General features: G+C 37.4%; 2 protein-coding genes across 4 annotated transcripts in view; one reads left to right on the top strand and one right to left on the bottom strand.

Annotated features, from left to right (window-relative positions):
- MASTL (microtubule associated serine/threonine kinase like) overlaps positions 1 to 12,780 on the bottom strand; it is a 34,443-nt gene extending 21,663 nt beyond the window's left edge. The window contains exons 1-2 of one of the 3 annotated variants that reach the window (XM_036022878.1): positions 12,493 to 12,780; positions 9,719 to 9,856 (exon numbers count right to left, since the gene is read on the bottom strand). In XM_036022878.1, coding sequence (XP_035878771.1) covers positions 9,719 to 9,856; positions 12,493 to 12,675 — 321 coding nt within the window. In that variant the 5' untranslated portion in view covers positions 12,676 to 12,780. The remainder of the gene's footprint in view (positions 1 to 9,718; positions 9,857 to 12,492) is intronic. The other 2 variants (XM_036022868.1, XM_028507659.2) reach the window with 2 other exon arrangements.
- An 845-nt stretch (positions 12,781 to 13,625) lies between these two features.
- Positions 13,626 to 14,553, top strand: part of YME1L1 (YME1 like 1 ATPase) — a 61,180-nt gene continuing 60,252 nt past the window's right edge. The window contains exon 1 of the mRNA XM_028505702.2: positions 13,626 to 13,824. Within this exon, the coding sequence (XP_028361503.1) occupies positions 13,792 to 13,824 (33 nt within the window). The 5' untranslated portion in view covers positions 13,626 to 13,791. The remainder of the gene's footprint in view (positions 13,825 to 14,553) is intronic.

The raw sequence follows: 14,553 nt of genomic DNA, 5'->3' as shown, positions 1-14,553 counted from the left end.
ATCGTGGTTACATATTTTTAGCATGGTTCTGTACAAAACACATTTTCCTGGTGCCACTCAGTATGCATTAATACCAGGTTTGGTCATGTTGCCTTATGATTTTTTTTATTTTTTTTTTTATTTTAATCTTTGTTCAAGTACAGTTTTCTCCCTTTTACTTCCTTATGATTTTTTAAATATAAATTAAACTGTTTAGTCTGAACAAAAATTTAGACTTACAGAAAGGTTTATACCTTTCTAGTACAATAGAATGATTTCCCATATACTCTTCATGTAGATTAACCTATTGTTAGCATTTTGTCGAATTTACTTTCTTCCTCTCCCCACATATGACTGTACAATAAATATTTATGTTAACCATTAACATAATTAAATTACATAATAAACAGAACATAATTACTAACCTCATTAACGGATTAAAGAGTTTAATTTAAAAAACTATATGGCAACATTAGAAACTGGTATTAGTGTATAACTTTTAAATGTTGCTGAATGAGTCAAGAACAAGTTGACAAGATCATGACCCATCACTGCTAAATTCTTCATCATGTATCTACTAACAAGGGCTTTCTCACATAACTATGGTGTAATATAATCCTGAGAACTTAACATTAATATAATGCTATTACCTAACGTATATTCCACATTCAAGTTTCTCTGATTATCTCAATATTGTCCCTGAGAGCTGGAATCAAGAAAGGAATTTAGTTGTCATGTCTCTTTGGTACCCTTTAATCCACAGGTGGCAAACACAAGGCCCACAGCCCGAATCCGGCCCTCTACCTTGTTTCTACCTGGCAGAAGCACTGAGCTCCTTGCCCCTAGTTAAGGAGTAGTTACATTTATACAGTCCTAAAATTACATTCAGCCCTTTGAAGGCAATGGCAAGGCTGATGTGGCGCCCGGTGAAAATGAGTTTGACACCCTATGGTCAGAGAACCCGAACTGTTTTTTAATTTCAAGTTCTTATCGAACTCTCAAGAAAGAGGAGGAGACAACCATAGTGACAGAAAGGCACTGAAGGGTTGACAACGTGAAATAACAGACGAGGGCTGGGGAAGGAGTGACGAGAAGGACATCACTGGTACCCTCATAGCACAAAGGAGGAGTCAAGAGATCCTGTCTATATTTGATGAAACTAAATTAAAAAAGTAAATAAAAAGGTAACATATGACTTAGAGTCTAGAAATAATCAAGGAACTGAAAAACAGTAATACAATCATTCTGGGATGGAGGCAGATAGGTTTGGGTCAGTGATTCAAAAAGCTAACCATACTACATGACTTTTTAAAAGATTTTATTTATTTATTGTACACACATAATACTTAGATCACACTAGGATTTCAAGGTGGGCAGTTTGGCTTTAGGGGCCACACTCCTACCCCCCAAATTAATTAAGATGCTTCCACTAAGACATATTTGGTAAATGGAAATTAGAAAAAAAAATCTAACATGTAGCATTTTATAGACCAGTGATCTCCAAGTGTGATTTCCGCATCAGCGGTATCAGCTCTACCTGGAAACTTTTGAGAAATTTGATCTAAGTATTCTATGTGGTTAAAAATCCACCAGCCCCCACAGAGACACACTTAATCAGAAGCGGCGGGCATGGGCCATCAGGCAGCTTCAGCAAGTGTCCCAGGAGGCTGTGCTGCCTGCCGAGGTTCGGGAAGCACCGTTCAGGATCCAGGAAAAGCTGGAAAGCATGGACGCCCCAGGACAGGGCCTAGGACTTCCCTGCTCTTGTTTTTTAATCAGCAAATGTTGTTTTCATAATGAATATACTATATTTTCCTGTGTATAACACACACACAAGTTTTTGTGCGTTATATACATGGGATTATTATACACATTATTAGATCCATAGTATGTAATCATTACACACATGTATATGCACATCCTGAGTTTTCCCTAAAAAATTTGGGCAAAAAAGTGCACATTACACATGGTGAAATACGGTAGTTTACACATGGGCAAATGTAAGCATGTAGATGTGTGTGTCTCACTATAGCAAAATATAGAAATTTTCCAGAGTCATCAAGATACTTATTTAAATATGTATACTTTCCCAGAAAATAGATGGGAAGTTCTAGATAGATGTATTCTCTAGACTATGTAAGACAGGAAACTGAGAAAGAGATAAACAAATACACAAATACAACAAACATACCAGAAGTTGATTAAGTCTAAATAAATGCATATACACCATCAGAAGCATAACAATATTTATGTCTTTCATATTCCTCAATGCCACATCCACACAAAATACACCAGGAAAAAAAATTAACTAACCAAAGCAGATTAAATTTCTTCCTCACAAATGTTATTCTAATTCTGGCAAAAAAAGATCCCATGTTATTTTCCAAGTATCTGTCTGGTACTGCTGATCATCTTTGCTTTTCACCAATTACAGTTCAACATATTTAATCGCAGACTTTTTAATCCAGTGATTCCATTCAACTAGATACTTTGTGGATCCTATTTAAGGTAAAGAACACCTTTAAGTTAGAAAAGTTCTCAATACTTGGGATAAAAGCTGTTTGTGTATAAAAACAGTTTAGAAGCAAGAGGTAGAATTGAAAAAATGAAATTATAACTAAAAGGAGAAAAAGAAAAGAGATGACAAGGATAACGGACTGGGGTTCAAGTTCACATTAAAGAAAGCAGGTAAAAAATGAAGGGAATGCAGAAGAAAGACGACGAGTCTGGATGCCACCAAAGAACTCCGACAACAGAATCACAAAATGAAACAGACCTGGAGAAAATGGAAATTTAAAAGCCATCATTATATTTGATTTATGTAATCTGGCTTACCTGCCTGTTAGAAAAACATTTGGTTCACATCTATCAGCAATTTTTAAAAAACTGTTCTCTTTTTAGAAGGTTTATTTTCAAAAGCATTCTATGGCTGAAATTCTGTAACAATGGTAAATGCAAGTGCATGTATGTCTGTAGCTCTAAACTTAGAAAATGTCTCTTTCTCCTCTTTTGGAAGAGCAGACACCTACAGTCCCAAGTCCAAGTCCAATGAAGGGTTTTGCAGGCAGGGCACAGACTCATCATCAAAAATGTGCCCAGGTGCCCTGACTCAGTGGCTCAGTTGGTTGCAGAGTCATCCCATACATCAAAACGCTGTGGGTTCAACTCCTAGCCAAGGAACATATCGGGGTTGCAGGTTTCTTCCCTGGTTAGGGCACATATGGGAGGCAACTGATACATGTTTCTCTCACACTGATGTTTCCTTCCCTGTCTCTCCCTTTCTCTCTCTCTTAAGCAAGGTGGCAAACGAAAAGACCCGTGGGCCGAATCTGGCCCTCCACTTTGTTTTATCTGGCCCAGCACCTTGTTTCTACCCAGAGGCAGCACCAAGCTCTGCTTAACTGTTAAAGGAGTAGTTATATTTATACAGTCCTAAAATTACATTTGGCCCTTTGAAGGCAACCACGAGGCTGATGTGGCCGCCGGAGAAAATGAGTTTGACACCCCTACTTTAATCTGAAAGTTATTAGCCTTTTGGGGGGATAGTGGGAGGCAGTATTTTTTGACATATTATTACTTTTTCATGATTCAATTCAACTTATGCCTTTTTGGCAGGAATACTACATTAGAGATGTTGAGTCCTTCTCAGTGACTCCCACCAGGTAGCCACTCAACTAACATCAGTGTGCTCTATGACTGGTGATGTTAACTTTGATTGCTTATTTAGGGTTGTGCCTTCCAGATTTCTCCATTGAAGAAGTACTTTTCCCCTTTTGTAATTACTTTAATCTAGGGAAGAGACTTTGAAACTATATAAATAACCTATTTCCCAAAAAACTTTCATTCAATGACATTAGCATTATGTAACTACAGATGATTCCATTATTGCTATGTGTGGTTTGCAAAGCTCTAGTTTTGCTTCTATATGTACTCATTTTAAATCATAAAATTTTCTATAGTTTTAAGCTGTAAAATACTGCCTTAACTAAAAAGTTAATAAAACAAGGTCATTTCTTTCCTCCTTAGGTTAGTACTAGTTTCCCGGGTCCACAGAAGTTAGTTGATATTTGTTGATGAGATCAATCATTAAAAACATTGATGAAACACAGAATCTGTGCTGAATACTGTGCTAGTGCTGGGAATATAATGCACAAATAAAATGTAGTCACTGCACATAAAGAGTTTATAATTCAGTAGAGGGAAATAAATAAGTAAACAGATAATGTATTTGAGCTGATGAGGTTCTTATTTTCTTGTATCCTAGTCAACAGTGATTACTAATCCTTTTTATCTTCGCCAGTCTAAGGAAGAAAAGATGGACATGTTTAAATGTTTATTTATTTTTAGGGAGATGTAGCATCTTTTCACACTGTTTTTGGCCATTATATTGTATTTCTTCTGTGAACTACTTCTATTCTTTGCTCACTTTCTACTGCAGTATTTATTTTTTTTATTGATTTGTAAAATATGTTTACATAGTAATAAAATTAGCCTTTTGTCTGTCTTCTGGATAATAAATATTTTCTCCAAACACATCATTTGACTATGTGTATGGTATTTTGTTACATGTTTTAAAATTTAAGTACTGTATTTTGCCATGTATAATCTGCAGTTTATTGCCCAAATTTTTGAGGGAAAAATAAGGATGTGCAATTATACATAGGTAGTACTAATTCCATATCTACATAAATGTTTTTAATTCTTTTATTTATGCTATGTGTTAAAAGTGTAACTCTAGAAAGCAATAACAATATCTGTATGCAAAATAATACCCTGGAATATAATCCATTTATATATAAATAGAAAATTAAAATGAAAGATTTTTTCCTGAAAGTTTGGGCCAAAAACGTGGGTGCATAGTATACATGGGAGTACATTATATACAGCAAAATATGGTAAGTATTATGTTGTACGTGGTGTCTTGCACCATTCTATGATTATAAAAATACATCAGTTTTCTTCTAGTACTTTTATGGATTCTTCTTTTTAAGTAGAAAGCTCTGAAATGAAAGGGGAACAAATGAACCTAACTCTACATCAAGTTTCATACCCACACAGAGAATTATTTCAAGTGACTTCAGAAAACAGAATTTGAAAGTATATCCTAAGGACAAAAAAAACTGCAAAGAAATCCTAAATTGAATCCAGTTGTTTTAGTGTTAGTAAAACCATATTTGTACTGTTATTTTGAATATTAGATATACAGATACTGTATGTTAAAGCAAATAAGTAATTATGTTAATTTTATTAGGATCTCAGATTCTCAGTGTAAAACAAATATTTTCCCCAAATATTTTTATAATTTATATATTTTTCAAGATGTTAAACAAAAATTCTATAATATTCCATTGAATTGAAAATATCAGTATGCATTCATGACATATTTTTTCCCTTTTTATAAAAATATGTGTTTTCTTGTCTATTTGCTGAAAAGGCCTAAAGGGACTGATCACCCTAGATTGTGGTGTCTAAACACTATTTCACAATAAAAGTAGATAGACTTCCTTGCTTAGGTCTAGTACAGGACATTTACAAAATGACCCTTACGTATCTTGTCATGCCACAAAGAAAGAAAGCTATCAGAATACTAGGACAGTATAAAAAGACAGATTAACCAAAGGGGTTCCCGCTAACTAAAGATGGGACAATATGAACATGACCACAGTGGATTAAAAACACATAAAACCTACGTGTTATATATCTATAAAATTCCATTAATTCATAAAGACACTTAACAAAAAATAAAAGTAACAGTATAAACAGTTAGAAGTAGCTCTTTTGAAAATTGGTGATGAAAGGAAAAGAATCAAGGATTTTTCCTGCTTGCCTCATAATAGCTGAATTTCAAAGTAATGAATTGGATGATAAAGGAAAGTTCTTTATAAAAGAAGTCCAGCTAAGGTGCCGTGTTAGCGCAGTAGGTAGTGTGTCAGTGTCATAAAAGAACTCCAGCTAATAAGAGCTAAAGCAATAATAAAAGTGTAAAAACCATCATTTTCAAGCTTTAATAAAATAATGAATCCAAGCAATGACTTAAGGGAATCAAAACTATTATGTGAAACGTTGATCTAATTAATTATGTTAACTTTTGACTTCTGTGTATGTTTAAATGTTTCCATAATAAATGTTTTCATCTTGACCTGGCTGGTGTGGCTCAGTGGACTGAGCACCAGCCTGCAAACCAAAGTGTTGCCAGTTCAATTCCCAGTCAGGGCACATACCTGGGTTGTGGGCCAGGTCCCCAGTAGGGGGCACACAAGAGGCAACCACACACTGATGTTCTTTCTCTCCCTCTCTTTCTCCTCCCTTCCCCTCTAAAATAAATAAATAAATCTTAAAAAAAAGTTTTCATCTTCATGTTCTTGCTCCTAGCATAGTACCTGGCATGTAGTAGTCAATTATTTTTTATTTTTGTGGCTAAGCTCAGTCATACCTTATCTTTTTTCCTCAAACTAGCTTCCCATTTCTAGAAAATCTTGTTTTTCTCTAAACCAGTGCTTCTCACATTTCAATGTGTCTCGGATCTTGTTAAAATTCAGATTCTGATTCAACAGATTTGGAGTGGAACTTAGATTCTGCATTTCTATTAAGTGCCCAGATGATGCTGACATTGCTTATTTGTGGACCACACTTTGAGTATCAGTGATCTAAACCTGTGATAAAGTTAGTAGACAAGCTATGGACTTCTATCCAATATCAGGAATAGGAAATAAAAAAAATATTATAGCTGTTTACTTATTCCACCAATTTTAGGACACAGCATTGGAAAAAAAGCCACCAGTTGAGCAGGTTGACCTGCCCTTCAACTACTACCATTAGACTAGGGTTGTGGAAACCCCTGGCTGCCATAGGGCTAAGTCATGACTGGTGCCCAAGCCAGTCATGGCACTGGGGAAGGCACACACACTGTGTAGGACATAGTCCATGGTAAAGGTATTAAGAGAGCCCCAATAAGAATTAAAGGATCGAGCAGCTTCCTATCTTCTTTAAATAACATACAATGTTCCCTTCTTTTTCTGTAAAGAGCCAGATAGTATATATTTTTAGGTTGTGGTAGCTATAAGGTCTGCTGCTACATGAGAATAAACAATTTGTAAACAAAAGGAAGGGGTTGTTTGTGTTTCAATAAAACTTTACTTATTCACTGAAATTCAAATTTTATATAAATTTCATGTATCACAAAATATTATTTTCTTTTGATTTCCCCCCAACATTTTAAAAATGGAAAAGGTATTCTTGGCTTACAGGCTATAAAGAAATAGCAGGTCAGATCTGGCCCATAGTTTGCCAACAACTGGCTTAAAAGATGGAAAGTCCATTATTCTTATTCTGTGGTTTTCACCTCTTTACTGCTACCATGTATTTTTTTCAACTCACTCAAAAAGTGAATATTCCTAAAAAGTAGAGCCCCATCTCATGCCTTTTCAGAACGTAGGGGTCTTCCTCTGAGGGTGAATTTCAATACAAAGTTGTATCTTTACTCCATTATGTTTCCCTCAAACATTACCCAGTCTTATCTCCCATAGTTAGGTTGCTACAACCAGGAACTGCAATTCATGCTAAAGTATTCATTGGAGTGTTGTTTAGAATAGTAAGAACAAAAACAAAACCCAACCATTTAGTTAAAAAGAAATTACAGAATTCATAAATAAATGTGTAATGTTATATAGTCATTAAAAAGGATGAGGTCACCACTAAGTAGAAAAAACAGGTAGAAGAATAGTATTTACAATATGATCATACCTTATGCATTCATTAAACTGTGATTTGTAACATTTAACATCAGTCTAAGTATACTCACAGATTCACTAAAAGATTAGAAATGTATTTAACCCTCAGGTACCAAAGGGGTTTTAAAATAGACTCTTTTATAACCTATTCTAAATGCTCAGACCTATAGCTCAAAGCATATATCATGTTCTTTAATATTAGAGTTCTGTTTAATCTCAAGTTTTGGTATAGCAAGAAGTTGAAGTGTGGCACAAATATGTTCCACTGACTTGCAAGAAAGCTTTAGCACATTAGGGATAAAGGGCTGGCACTCCTAATGATAATCAAATCATGAAAAAAATGAGCCTTCTGTTGATAAACATAAACCACAGGCTTAAAATCTAACATCCTAAAGTCCAATTCATTCCCAGAAAAGCACTTGTATATATTAAGCAAAAGCTATTGGAGTTACCAAACATTTAAACCACAGACTGTCTCTGAAGTCAGGAGACCCTCTAGCATGTGTAGTCAAAGTACCTTCTATCCTTACCTCTTCCTCACTGCCCTTCTCCAATTCCTTACTAGCATTAAAAGAGTGTAAGCTTCTGCTTTAAATGAAAAGCAAGCACCTCTCAAACTCCACACACCCCAAACCCACACCTTCCAAATAGCTTTCCTATTATATACCAAACTTTACATAATATTTCCAGTTTATGTCCTTTTCTTACCAGATATTTTAGCACTATGTACCCCACTGTTCTTCATGCTTTTCATTAACCTACCAAAATTTCGTAACAACCTTTGAGGTAGATACTATTATCATCTCACTTTGTAGACATGCGTCATTTGATGAAGGAAATATATTCTGAGAAATGTGTCTTTAGGCATGTTTGTCATAGTGCAAACACTGTAGAATAAATACACTTACGCATACCCAGCAGTACAGCCCACACTACACACCCAGGCTATGATGTATGGCCTATTGCTACAAGCCTGTACATAACAACATGAGATTAAATACAGATGAGAAAATGACATAATCAAGAGAGGTGTTAAACTCAAGATGCATGAGAGCACTTCTGGAATATTGTGGCATACTGTTTTACAACAATGAGTAAGTAGAAATAGTACATTGCAAAGTAATGAAATAGTGATAAAACGTGTAGTATATAGTAAGTACATAAACCAGTATCATAGTTATGCATCATCATTATTAAGTGTTATGTACTGTACATTACATGAGTTATATTTTCATATGACTAGCAGTGTTGTAGGTTTGTTTACACCAGAATCACCACAAACACGTGAGTAACGCATTGCACTATGATGTAGAGATGTCACTAAAAGGCAGTAATTTCTCAGCTCTATTAAAATTTTATGGACCACTGTGCTATATGTGGTCTGCTCTGGATCAAAATGAGTGACACATGACCATAATTAATTTTATGTGAACTTGGCTAAGCCATAGTACTGTGATTACTTGGTGAAATACCAATCTAAATGCTGCTGTGAAGGTATTTTTGAGTAAAAGATGATTGTCTTCCATAATGGGGTTGGGCCTCATCCTACCAGCTAAAGGCCTTAAGGAAAAAAAGAGACTTCAGTGTTGTCACTTACTTGCAGCTGCCACCCTAACCTCTGTCTCTGAAAGAAGAGGGAATTCTGCCTCTGCACTGCTTTGGGATTGGTGCTACAATGTCAATTTTTTCCTGGATTTATAGCCTGCCAGCCTACCCTGTAGATTTCAGACTGGCCAGCCCGCACAATCACCAAGGGCAAGTCCTTAAAATAAATCCCCTGCTACACACACACACACACACACACACACACACGCATGCATGCACTGTTAGTTCTTTTTCTTTGGAGAAGACTAACAGAACAAGTAAGGTAACTTAGCCAAGATCCTAAAGCAAGTAAGTTCAAGAGCTGGAATTTAAACCCACATACTCTGAATCCAGAGACTGGAATCTTAAGTCACTGACTTCAGTGACTGCTGATGAAAGACAAAAAAGGAAGACTGTTTACTCACCAAGTAGATATTGTTTGCTGACTGCAGTGAATAGTACAAATGGACAATGAAAGGACTTTTGCTTAGGGCCAGTGCATCCCTCTCAGCTTGTACCTGATGAGTCATATTTTTGTTGATCATGTCTGCTTTTTTGACAACCTATAGCAGGCAACATGACAAGAGACATTCAGTTTACTTTTTTATTACAAATTATTCTCAGGGTTGAAATTACCATCATGAAACAACCAGAGAAAGAAAACACATCGATGTCATTTGGACCTCATATTGCCATCAGGAAACTGCCAGAAAAACAACTAATGTGGAAAAACAAAAACAGAACTTTTTCAACAGAGAATTGCTTATCTTGATATCAAATGTCATAAGTACCATGTCCCTTTTGAGAAGGAAAAAGAAGCAAAATAAATGTTCCCTACTGAGCCTGTATATTAGCAGGAAAAAAAGACTCTGTTCTGCTCTTCTTATAACAAAGTGAAAAGATAGTAATGTTCCTAATAGCTCACAGATAACCAGGAACCTAGACACAGAGAAATATATATGTATATGTATGTGTGTGTATGTGTATATATGTATATATGAATGTGCATATGCATATATATATAAAAAAATTCTGATTCTTTGATGGATGGAAATAGAATCAGAAAGAGGAAGAATGTAGAAAGTTTGCCTAGAAAATAAAATTTTAAGAATGGTTAGAACTAGTGAAACAGTATCAAATGCTATGGTACGGAAAATAACTGATCACTCTTTTCAGGTAATTAGTACAGAGGCAAAACCATTAAAGGTGGAGCCCTAACTGAATAGTCAATAACACTGAGATCAAGTCTCAGGACTATCTCAAGAAAAAAAAAAGGCATATTTCTCCCAAAGATTCATTAGAGTATTTAATAAAATCATGAATGCATTGTACATTCCAGCCTTATATCCTTTCCATAAGGAAACTGTGAACCATTGACAAAGCCAGTTTATAATACGATTTTTACCTATCATTCCATTAGATTGAAAACTCTATGAAGGCAGGTTTGTTTTGTTCATGATAGCCCAGATCTGAGAAAGGAAGGACATGCTCAGTAAATACTAAAAAATGAATTGGTGTTCTCACTTCAACAACAGATAATGACTGATTAGTAAGCACAGTAGAAGGAAAAGCAAAACATCTTGGGAACATATGAAGCAAGGAAGAGTTCATTTCAATGGGTCAGGGTAGGTATGAAGGTGAGCTAGGATAAAAAACACAGGTGCAGAAGAGCAGAGAAGGGTAAAAGAAAAGCACTTAAGGAGCATAAACATAAGCTCAGAATGACCATACACAGAATTATGAGACTAGTCAATTGTCTGGAGTGGCTAGAACACATAACTTGTGTTCCACAAGAAATGTGGAAGATACAGTGGGAGTTTAGAGTCAGAATGAAGCATGAATGTTTCCTTTCTTCCTTTTAAGGAGTTTGGACTTTAGCTTGTATGTCACAGCCTAAGGAATGGATGTAAAAATGAATACTGATTCCAGTTAGGGGGCTATTTCAATAGACTAGGTATGAATATTAAGGCCTGTTGAACCTCAAAAACATCATGTTAAGTGAAAAAAGACCACAAGTTATACATTTATGACTATATGCATATGCAGTGTCTAGAAAAAGCAAACATATAGAAAGTACAATGGTGGTTAAGGGTATAAAAGGGGGGAAGCACTGCAGATGGGAAGGAGAGATCTTTTGTGGGTGACAGGAATATTTTAAAATTGGACTGTGGTGATGATTACTCAATCTTTAATTTATTAAGAAATCAAATTGTGCTTTTAATAAGGAAGGAAGGAAGGAAGGACGGAACAAAGAAAGAATAAATTAAAGGAGGAAGAAGACAAAATGAAGAGCTGTACTTGGGCAGACTTGGGAATGAAATGGAAGGAGTAATAAGAATATGAGATAGAATTGACAATACTTGTTAAGAAGATGGGATACACAGATGAAGGAGAGAAAAGTTAAATGACGCAGGCTATGACAGGGATGACTGGTGGTATTGAATGGAGAGGGAATGCAGGAGGTTCAGAGTTTAGGTAGTTAGGTGGAGAGCACTAGTCTAGGTTAGGCAAGTACTATTTGGAGTTGCCTGCTAGACATTTACATAACAATGTCCAAAGTCTCCTGCCACTCACATTGCTGGCTTCTTTCCTTTATCACTTTCACTAATTGCTGAAATGTGCGTAATCTGAAACTGTGAGAGAGTGGATACCCAAGAATGGCCAGAACTGTTTTAATACATGGGAAGCTCTTGAATGATTTTGGAATGCTATATACTGCTGCAAAGATAAAAGACTGATTTAGGCCATATTCCAGTTTAGTCTTTAAATAAAAATGCATTCTAGATTTATAATGGAATGTTGGAAGAGGAAAAATGAGGTTGCTTAATGAGATCCTTTAATTTATAGGTCAGAAATTAATGTACATCAAACTGACGGAATTAAAAAATAATTTGGAAAGTAACTTTAAAATTTAAAGTTTCAAATTTAATCTTCATAAAGGCCAAATCAGTATAAAGGATTCCGAGGTTCTGGTGTCTCGTAAGTATTCAGGGTGTGAAGAGAAGGGCGTGGCAGAGGAGAAACAACCGACTTCCCTTGCTGATGTGTCACCCTAAAGTGAGAAGTCAGCTCGCAGGGCTGTGCAGGCGTCAGCAAGCCAGGCCACCCAGTCTAGTTACTCCAGCAGCCCAGGGGCCTGCCCAATTCAGAGGACAGAAAGAAGAGCCGAAGGGCTGGCTTCTAGTCCTTGACTTCTTACCTTCACTGCATACAACTTGCCACCTTTCTGTCCCAGATACACCTTCCCGAAGGCGCCACGACTAATAGGCTTCACTATGGTGAATTCCTCAATGGAGGGAGGTCTTGGCACCGAGATCCTACTCACGCATTTCCCTGCAGCCGCCCCTCGTCCACTCTCCTCGCTCCCGGCGGTGGGCTCCATTGTAGAGCAGCCAAGATTGAAAAGCTTGAAGCAGCCGCCAATGCTCCCTTCCCAGCCACCACTCCCGCCAACTAGGTTCAAAGTAAGGTTCCGCCCACGCCGCCCGCAGGTCGTGACGTCACCGCGTCGCGCTAGCCCCGAAGGACCCAATGGGAGTGAGGGTGGGGACGCTGGGAAATTCTCCAACCAACCACACACTCTGCCAGGGCAGTAACCACTGCCCACTTTGTTTGTAAGGAGACTGGGGTTGGGGTAGGCGTTGCCCCTAACAAAATAAATACATATATACAAGCATAAATAAGTAAATAAATAAATGGGCACTGAGGATCAGAATCTGAATCATAGGATTTGAATAGTTTACACTTGACTTTCAAAGAAGGCTGTTGGGACCCTGACTTTTAAAAAAATTTCTTCACTACGTTCTACCCACCCTCTCTCTGCCCTCCGACTAAAAGTAAACCGGTTGGATTTATTCAGGGAAATGGTGGCTAGTGAAATCGTAAATGTGAAGAAACTGGAAAAGCAGGAAGTGGTGGTGCACCTGTAATCTGACATTTTAACAGGATGTAATTTGCCTGATTAAAACAGAATAAGAACAAGAGGAAGAATTTTCGATTATTGTGAGGAAGGTAGAGAACACTAATTTGTAAGAAAAGACCTTACAGCTTATTCTGTTCCAGTTGCAACAGAATACATTGCATAAAGAAGCTGTGAAAAGGTTTAACAGGGTGGATGCCGGCCCTATGGAAAGGAAAAATACAGTCAGAAACTTTTTAGGGTCACTATAAAATGTCAAGTGCACTATACAATGTGAACATCAACTACTTTTGGAGGGCAGCAACACAGATAGGTACTCCGCGGGAAAAGGCCGAGCGCCGACGATTACAGGGCTGGAGGCACTCCTCTGCCCCGGAAGTAATGTTGCTTTAGAGCTTTGCTTTCCGGGGCGGATTGTCGACGCAGCTGCTGTAAAGAGGGGAGGCCATTTTCTGTTTCTAGGAAGATTGCGGGTAAGGGGTGGGAGAAAAAGAAGGGGAAAAAAGGGCTCAGCGCCTCCCTGCCTGGACGGAAAGGCAGTTTCTGCAGGCAGGTCAGGTCGCTGAGGTCCCGGAGGAGATGTTTTCCCTTTCGAGCACGGTGCAGCCCCAGGTGAGTCTGGGCATCCAGTCCTTATCGGTCCCCCTCCCCAACCCCCCAACCTTCCCTCCCTCTCCACCGCCCAAGGCTGTTTGCCATTTGCTTTTCTTGGAAGCAGTTTCTCTTAAGCGGTCGTTGGAGGGAAGGGAATAGAACCACACAAATTCTAGGCGAGAAGGGATCGGGCAGCGCTGAAAGTTAAAGGGCTGACTGACGGTGAAGCAGAGCGTGATGGAGACCTTGGCTTGACGGGTTGATTGCGTGGAATTTTTGCTAGAGAATTCATCAGGCATTGTTCAGCGACCGACTTTCAGGGCTGGAGGTTGGGTGGGGGAGACCATTGCCATAAATGTAAAGGAAGCAAATAACAGTCCTTTTCTATCTTGCCGCCTTTGGCCCCCTATTCTTTTCTTTTACTTTAAGTGGAATTTAACCAACACGTGATGTAAGCATTTCAATAATTTGCCACGAAGGCTTTCCTTTTTTTTTTTTTCCCAGAGATGACTAAACAAATAGGTATTTTTAAGTTATTGATTGCTTGCAGTTAAAATTTTGATTGGCTTTCTCCCCGGCTTTTCCTAGAGCAGAAGATGGGGCAGGGAAAAATGATTCCAACAGTTTTCAATGATCTTTTCTTAAAACATGCTACTTGTAACTATTTTGCTCATGGTTCACTTAAAAATCTTTTTTGATGGTAACATTTTGACAGTTTTTCTTTCCTTGAGAATTCTTACAGTTTTG

The sequence above is a fragment of the Phyllostomus discolor genome, chromosome 1 (assembly GCF_004126475.2).
Source record: "Phyllostomus discolor isolate MPI-MPIP mPhyDis1 chromosome 1, mPhyDis1.pri.v3, whole genome shotgun sequence".
Classification (NCBI taxonomy): domain Eukaryota; kingdom Metazoa; phylum Chordata; class Mammalia; order Chiroptera; family Phyllostomidae; genus Phyllostomus; species Phyllostomus discolor.
Note: the sequence above shows the minus strand (reverse complement) of the source record. Positions and strands in the feature narration are given on the sequence as shown.